Source organism: Heliangelus exortis, chromosome W (genome assembly GCF_036169615.1).
Source record: "Heliangelus exortis chromosome W, bHelExo1.hap1, whole genome shotgun sequence".
In the NCBI taxonomy this organism is placed as follows: Eukaryota; Metazoa; Chordata; class Aves; order Apodiformes; family Trochilidae; genus Heliangelus; species Heliangelus exortis.
Window position 1 is genome coordinate 14,259,930 of NC_092453.1, and position 8,326 is coordinate 14,268,255.

Sequence of the window (8,326 nt, forward strand, 5' to 3'; positions counted from 1 at the left end):
TGGAAGGGGCAATTCGACTTTACCCAGTCAAACTTAAATAATAAAAGCCCACAGTTTTTAAGCTGGAAATTTGATTATTAGCCAACCCAAATTTAACACTGAATGGCAGCTAATGCTGAGGTGCTGCAAGTAACAGAACTCAATACATGCCAAACATCAGGAAAGCATTAAAAAGCTTTTTTCAAGTAAATTCATGTTCCAGCATATCCACTAGCCCATCTTGAATGACCATCCATAAAATAAGATGGAAAAGAAACATTTGTTAGGAATGTGTAGAAGCAACCAAAAAGACAACCACTCAAGTACATTTTCAAATAACCAAAAAGGCCCTGCTTCCTTCATCATCACTTCGCAGACGGATGCGCGGGGTTCTCCCCCTTCTACTGTTCTATGCAGTTTCTCATCGTTCCCATCATGTTTCTGTTCCTTTGTTTTGTTCTCAATCCTGGCATGATAAAAGGGACCTTATAGTCCAGAAAACACTTTACAAATACAAGATTAAGGATTCTTAAAGTAGACATCATTAGTAGGAGCTGAGCAAGACCAGTCAGAGATCAGGCCCTGCTTCTCATCATCCCAGAAAGCAAGCATTTTCCTTGACACTGAATAATTGCTCAAATAACTTGCCTGGCTGTCCTTGCACATCAGGATGTTCCTTTTGAAATTCTTCTTTCTTTTTATCCAATTCTTGTTGAAAGTGTTCAAACTCTTCTTGATACTTTTCTTTATCTTTCTGAGGAATTTCTGCATCTGGTGTTGGCTGTAAAACATTATCAAAGGAGGGGCAGAGGGGGAGATTTTTTCCATGTTATCCACCACTCCTGTGTAACTTAGCCCTCCAGCCAGGCTGTTCAGATTTCAGATATGAAGACATAACACAGTTAGTGCTGCACATTAATATATTAAGCTTAAGTAAGAAACCAGACATTCCTATGGAAACCCATAGCTTTTTTCCCCACTACATGTGTACTTTCTGTGATTAAAAAGAAATTGGGTTTCACAAGGGTAAATGCTGCTTAGAGATAGAGAAGTTTTCTGGAGGTATGGGAAGCTGAAAGCAAGAACAGATTCTTTTGTCCACTTTTCAAACAAAATGTACTTATTTATTTGTTTTCTCTGCATGTCTTGCTTTAACATCAGGATTTTTGTTGATTCAATGTTGCATCTTGAATATGTCAAAGTGTTACTAAAATATTACAGCATTAGTCATTTTTCTAAACCAGATGACTGCACAGCTGCATGCCATAATCCTGAAAGAGGGATGCCAAGTATGACATCAGAGGAGGTGCCATAATCTGATGCTACATATAAAACATACAATAGCATATTTTACTCATCAGGTGTAAAGATACTTACTACTTCCTTCCCAGGCTCAGTCAACTGGAAGGTCAGAAAAGACAGGACATCATGATCATCTGTACTCAACAAACGAAGAAAAACCACTGTTACAGCCCTGCTGACCCATGTTAAAAATCCTGGTACTTCCCAGGTCAGCCTTGCACTTGTAAAACATCTCCATGCAGCAGAATCTGCCCAGTCCTCCCAAGAGTTTATGCAGTGAGAAATGAGACTCAGTTTGTCCTGACAAAGACAGTGTGCAAAGTCCTTCTGCTCTAGCCAGGAAAAGGCCTAAGTGTGCCAGTAATTTGGGAAGGGGAGAGGTTTAATTACTTCATCATGATTAAAAAAGAATCAATGCTAGCAGGAAAAAAGCAAAACCAACAAACCCCAATACCTCTTCTGCAAGTCCCACAATTTTTAACATTTGCTACCTGCAAGTCCCCCTGTTGCTGCAGATATTCCAAAATATCCGTGTGATGGCAACACCATCTCTTCCACTTTCGCACAAAATTCATAGTCTTCTTTATCTGGAGTAAAGCCATTATTAATTAATACCTAAAAGAACAAACACAATTTTTACCACATATGTATATATATTTAGGTTTTTTTACAGTAATGGTCACAAATACAATTTATCAGGTAAGTCAGTGTCTGATACTAAAGACCAAAACATATTTCTCTTCTGAAAGACACTTTTTACAAAGAAAATGTTTTCTATTTAAAAAAAAAAGGTCTGATTCAAAGCACAGCATAGAGAGAATTCAGCATTTTCTATATGTCACATCTATACTGCATAGAATTCAGACACATCTGGAAGTTACTAATTTCAGTTATAAGAATGCTGCAGAAGAGCAGGCAGCGCCACTGTGTCTGAAGTCAAGCAAGAGGGGTAGACAACCAGGTTGGCAGAGCAAGGGATTGAGACTGGATATGAAGAAGCATTTCTTTACCAAGAAGGTGGTCAAACCCTGGCACAGGGTTCCTGGAGAGGGGGTCGGTGCCCCAGGCCTGGCAGTGTTTGAGGTGTCTGGACTGGACCCTTAATAACATGCTTTAACTTCTGATCAGCAGGGTCAGGCAGCTGGACTAGATAATTGTTGTAGGTCCCTTCCAAACTGGAATTACTGTATTTTTAAACTGATGATGGCATAATAATGCCAACTGATTCAAGAAATCCCTGATTCAGTGATTATGTTAAAGGCCAGCGTATCAAAAGGATAAATCCCAGTAAGTTTGTGGGCAACACAAATTTTTGGTCTGATCCAGAAGAGTCATCCCTTACCATCCTTAAGTTGATTCTAAGCTTAGAGTGAGTCACTCTTCCTCCACTGATGCACCTGCAGAATGGCTAAGGTTAGCAGCAACATTTGGGCCAGAGGAGTTCCTAGGTAAGGAACCATCAGGGACCAGGTACATTCAAAACAGAGCAGCCTTGAAGTCTGAAATTTAATTTTCATTCAAGAGTAATGCTGTTACCATTACAAGATGGTACAAGGCCCACCCTCTTTTAGATGCATTCATGTTTACTTTTAGAGAAAGAAACTTTCACTACAAAATGACAGCTGTGTCTTTCATGGCTAATATCTGTGAACAGCACCTTTTCAAGACAAATCAGAAGCCAAGAAATATACACTTCACAGCTGTTGGAACCCAGCACCACACCAGTATTTTTCTCACCTTATCTAGGAGGAATTCACAGTCACATGAATAGTATTTAAGAAGTCTTGAAGACTTCTCTATACCAGTGTTTTCTATCTTAATCTTCAAAGCACTACTGAAGCCTCAAGTAGCAAATCTAAATCTAATGTCAAAGAGCAAGCTTTGGTTTTTTAGTCACATTTCAAGGACCTCTCACAATCAGCTGCAAAACCCTTTGGAGCTCTGAGAGCAGCTTGAAAAATAGCATTCAAGTTAAGGAGCTGCTCAGCCACTCAGCAGCTGGGGAACAGACACTGGCTGGGACACCTCTACAAGCAAGTCAACAACAACAGAAGGGGTAAAGCCCCTATGAGTTCCATTAGCATTACCAACTCCTGTGTACCAGACAAATCAGCAATGCCTGCTTGAGTCAGCCCAGGAAGCTACAAAAGCACTAATAGAGCTAAAAACTCATCTAATGTTTGAACATACTGTACCTCCTTCCAACTTCAGTTACTGAGCTCAACATTTTCAAGAATATTGGAATTTACATATGGGGCCTTTAGGTTTTCAAGTAGTTCTCCCATTCTCCCACTTAAAAAGCTGATAAATACAAGTACACAAGTAATGATGTAATTTCAGAGTACTTACAGTCAATGTTTTTTGGTAGTATGTTATCTTTACTCGAACAGGATAGGGCTTGTTACGGAAGTCCCTCTGACAGGATGCCAATGCTTGAGTGGAACCATCACTATGCAAGAAGACAACTTGCATAAAACTGTATCTTATGCTTTATCAGCTGAGACAACAAGTGCCAATGTACCACTCAGCAACATCATTAAGAGTTTTTCAAAATTCAAGTTTTTCAAAACCTCTCTCACAAGAGCAGAGATTCCTGAAGCCTGGGATTAACAGTAATAGATGCTTTCTACAGGACACAATACAGGGCAATCTGTTTGTTCCTAAAATGTATTCCCCCACCTGTGAACTGAGATGGAAATAGGCTAAAGTCCAGGCTGCATCAACTAAGCTGGACACCTGTCTCCTCAGAGAATAAATCAAAAAATGTCAGTTTTGCTGTTGACAATAAGCAATTGGAAATTAAAACTAAATTCATTTTAGTAACAGGCAGCTAGCTTTCCATCAGCCACTTCTGTCAGTTATTTACTGTGAACGATATCCAGAAGCAACAGAGACAAAAATTCTGTACCTCCATTTTTCTGAGGTCACCCATCCCAAAGGACATATGCCATTTAAATATCCATCAGTTGTCAGTTTCTGTCCTGTTACTGCAAAATGGTGTTTTAGCCAATAGAAAAATGCAGCCAAGTTCCATATGAAAGAAACCTTTGTGGGTGTAAGGAGTTCATCAGACAAAACCAAACATCCATCACAAACACAAACTTACTTCTGATGGTCATACAGAAGTTTTCCATTGTTGCCTACAACAATCACTCCAGGATTGTTTTTCTGGAAAAAAGAAATAACAAACAAATGGAATAGTTTAACTTAAAGTGAAACAGTAATTATCATCACTAGTAGCCTTTCTACAATAAAGCATCTGAAGTCATTACATGACAGATACACTACAGATGTTGGGTTTTTTTTAAATTTCTTTCTGTACTTCAGGATTAGAGAGGCAAAATGACTGAGCAGTACTATGTTGTGCTTTGCTTAGTTAGGGATGAAAAAACCCAGACATTTAAGTTCCTGGATATACTACCAATGACCATCACTTGTCAAATCCAGAAATATGGAAGCCACAGATAGGACTAATTGACAGAGAGTGAAAATACAGACCTTGAAATTAACAGATGACTTAACACATCCAACTTTGGCTATATAACACTGGAAAAAATTTCCTAAGAGACACTGTGTTGTCATTCTGTCACTACTTTTACTACTTTTACAGAGAAATAAAAAATCAACTCCAGTATAACCTACAGCCTTAGAAGAATGAGAAGAAAAGCACTTAGCGTTTTAAAATTAGCATCATAATCAGAGTGCTTTCAGTTTGCAGTACTAGATGAAGTCTGGTTCTGAATGCTAGTATATTCATCTGAAAACAACTACAGCACCAAACATTCCTGTGAGCACAATGGAACAGCAACAGGAAGAATTCCTCCACACTGGGAATGAAGAAGACAGCAGGCTGTCATTAAAGGGAGTCCTACAAACTCCAGTGTTTGAGACACGTCAGACCAACACAGGCATGACACAGACTTTCATTTTGATGAGAAGTGGCACATCATTGCTTTCTAAAAAAAGGTTTCACACCCAACTGACTAAACTTGTCAAGATCAGAACCCCAGAGTTATCAAAGTTCAGGTAAACGGTATTGTCCAAATGCACTTTTTTGTAGATGGTATCTCCAGCCAGCTGAACTATGTCAGTGTCCATATTGATGCAAGTAGTTAGGAAAAAAAAAGTACCTATGAAGTTTTAACACCCCATAAGTCTATGATTTGTCTTTAAAGATCACAAAAATAAATGCCACCTTCAGTCCTTCAACTTTTATATATTATGAAGTTGGTAAAAGGACATGTATAGGAAAAAAAATTGTACACCTACAAAAATATATCTAAAACAACCAAAAGCAAGCCAAATTGATGCAAGAAAGGAAAAGAAAAAAAAAAAAAAAAAAAAGGCAAAACAGACCAACTATGAATTTTTAAAAGTTTTCCAGGATCACTCTGGATTGGAAAACTGAAGCAGCAAGTGTCACCCCTATTTGCTGCAGAATTTTTGCTGCTGAACTACAGCATATTTTTTCCAAGAAAAAGAGCAAGACAGACATGGAAATGTGTGTTTCCATAGAGCTGTGCTTTGGTGGAATATACGTCTTCCAAAGCACACATCTTCAGATATATCAACATTTCAAATTGTGCACAGACGTTCCAAGTGTCAGCTTGTACATTTATGTATGGTTATTTTCCCTCCAAGCCTAACAAATGAACTGATGTTCAGTGGTCACTGATTATGTTACACATCAACTTTCAAAATTAAAAAAAAGTGTGAAAAAGTCTAGTAAAATTCTGTATGGGAAACTTTGCCGTTTTTATTTTTCATTTCAAAGTGAAGGGAGAATAGGAAAATAACATCTGACTTTCTTCTGCACAGTTGTATGTACAAAACAGGCAGGAAAGTTATTTATTTGCTAAAAGAGTTTGTTTCCAACTAACCTTTCCATCATTGTCAAAGGAATCAAAGAAAATTCCAACGCCATTCCATTTATCAGCTGCCCCAAACACAGGACCTTCCAAGCCTTGCTCTTCTGTAAACCAGATTGCCTGTTACAGAAAGCAAGAAAGAGTCATAAATTGAGATTCATTTTTTTAAAGTGTATCTATTTTTAATTTTTTTTTCTTTTTCAGGTAGATCAAATTCTTCATACCAATCCATCGGCTCCGATGCGGCCTCTCCCTGTAACTCGGAAGGTAACTTCAACTTCCCAGTATTCAAATATTGATTTGTTTTTTGTCCACACTGATCCTCTTTGGCTCTTCAAAGATGTTGTTATACGAATCTGATCTGCACTTGGTATGGCATCTAAAAAGGAAAGGAACCAACACTGAATATACTTAAGTATTGCAAGTGATTAACTAGCAACTTAACAAGCCTTCTAAACTCACAAAATTTCTAGTCTTCTCAACTAGAGAACAGCTTTCAAAATATCCTTTTAATACTCAGACACCTGAGAGGAGGAAAATCCCCAAACCCCCACACCTTTACTCTGAACAGCTCGATTACTACTGCATTACATTCCAGACCACCACACAAACTTAAATAGATCATTGGCCTTGCTGCAAAGATAGATATTAAATCAACTAATAAAAACCAAAACAGGTTCAGCTTTCTGCTCTGTTCCACATGACTTCTCACAAATCACAAATTTCCATTCTGCTTTTTAAAAACAGGTGGTTGTGTTTTCTGTGTAATAGTTTAAAAGAATAGGCATAAATTTTGACGTTCATTCATGTGTATTAAATAACATTTATTTTTGTGATTATCTGTTTTAAAAATGCATGAAAATATCTCATCTATGGCCAGACTCCTTCATACCACTTGTAGTATGTCAAGTAAGATTTGAAAATTAACACTAATGAATTAAGCAATATAAACTTGTCTATCAAAAAAAAAAACAAAACAAACCCAAACCAAACAAAAAAACAAACAAAAAACCCCACACACAACAAAACAAACCAACACAGCAGAAGTTTCTGCAGACAAACTATACAAAGGCAGAGAGAGCAGTGCATACAGTAAATACAAATACAATTTACATGGAGGGGGTTATAGAAGACCAGAGTGTGAGTACAATTGAATCCTCAGCCCCTGCTACAGAGGGCACATCAACTGCATAAACTGCGTCCAATAAACTCCGACCCGCCCGGGTTCAATCGCCAATTCCAGGTTTGATGTTCCGGGTTCCAGGAGGGCTCCTGTCCCCCCGGGGTGCCGGGTAAGTGACACATCACCACTGCCCCGCACCGCCCCGGCCGCCGCCGCAGCACCAGAACGGCACTGGGTCGCGGTGCCTCCCGGTCCCTGGAGAGCTAGGTGGTACCCGGCGGGACCGGGACCGACGGGCGGGGCACCGGGGGGCTCGGTGCCACCTGCCCGCGGCGGGCGGTGCCGAGGGGGGCGGGGGAGCGATGGGGCGAGCCCGGAGCTGCTCCCTCCGGCAGCTGCAGAGCACTGGAGCCCCCCCCGCCATCACCCTGGCGACCCCCGGAGCCGAACCACAGGGGGCCGGGCCCGACCTGCAGCGGCTCCTTCCCGCGCCTTCCCCGCAGGTATCGCGAGTTACGAGTCTCCCGCGGCGCCGCCACAGCTGCCCGCCCGGCAGCAACGTGGCGCGGTCCGGTCCGGTCCGGCCCGGCCCGGCCCGGCCCGGCTCTGCTCGCGCCCCGCCGCCCCCCGCCCGGCACTTACTGCCCGTGTGCACCCAGAACGGCACCGTCCCGTCCGCCTGCACCAGGTGTGGCCCCTTGAAGCTGTACTTGTACTCAAACCGGCGGTGCGGCTGAGCTGCCGCCGAGCCTTCCGCCGCCCCCGCCGCCTGCCCGAGGGCGATCGGCAGGCGGCCCCAGGCCAACAGGGCACCGCCGAGGAGCGCCAACGCCAGGCCGCCCCGCTGCCAGCGCGCCGCCATCTTGGGCCGAGCTGCGGGTGCCCGGCAGAGCCAACAGGGCGCTGCGCGATTGGCCGGGAGAGGGGCCGGTGAGGGGCGGGCGAGGGGCCGGGCGAGGCCTTCTGCGGGGCGGCGGGAGGGCACCGCTCCTGGACGGGGCGGGACGGGACTGGACGGGACTGGGTGGGGAGGTCTCCGCTCCCCGGTGCAGCG

General features: G+C 42.3%; 1 protein-coding gene and 1 long non-coding RNA gene across 3 annotated transcripts in view; one reads left to right on the forward strand and one right to left on the reverse strand.

The window, feature by feature from the left end:
• The window catches only part of LOC139789277 (uncharacterized), a 25,227-nt gene extending 18,793 nt beyond the window's left edge, over positions 1-6,434 (forward strand). The window contains exon 3 of the long non-coding RNA XR_011723113.1: positions 6,354-6,434. This is a non-coding gene — a long non-coding RNA (uncharacterized lncRNA). The remainder of the gene's footprint in view (positions 1-6,353) is intronic.
• The window catches only part of LOC139789272 (protein ERGIC-53-like), a 17,053-nt gene extending 8,851 nt beyond the window's left edge, over positions 1-8,202 (reverse strand). Inside the window, exons 1-8 of one of the 2 annotated variants that reach the window (XM_071729795.1) lie at positions 7,915-8,202; positions 6,374-6,528; positions 6,162-6,269; positions 4,388-4,449; positions 3,631-3,730; positions 1,773-1,896; positions 1,357-1,415; positions 628-760 (exon numbers count right to left, since the gene is read on the reverse strand). In XM_071729795.1, coding sequence (XP_071585896.1) covers positions 628-760; positions 1,357-1,415; positions 1,773-1,896; positions 3,631-3,730; positions 4,388-4,449; positions 6,162-6,269; positions 6,374-6,528; positions 7,915-8,134 — 961 coding nt within the window. In that variant the 5' untranslated portion in view covers positions 8,135-8,202. The remainder of the gene's footprint in view (positions 1-627; positions 761-1,356; positions 1,416-1,772; positions 1,897-3,630; positions 3,731-4,387; positions 4,450-6,161; positions 6,270-6,373; positions 6,529-7,914) is intronic. The other variant, XM_071729796.1, reaches the window with a different exon arrangement.
• Between the last annotated feature and the right edge of the window lie 124 nt (positions 8,203-8,326).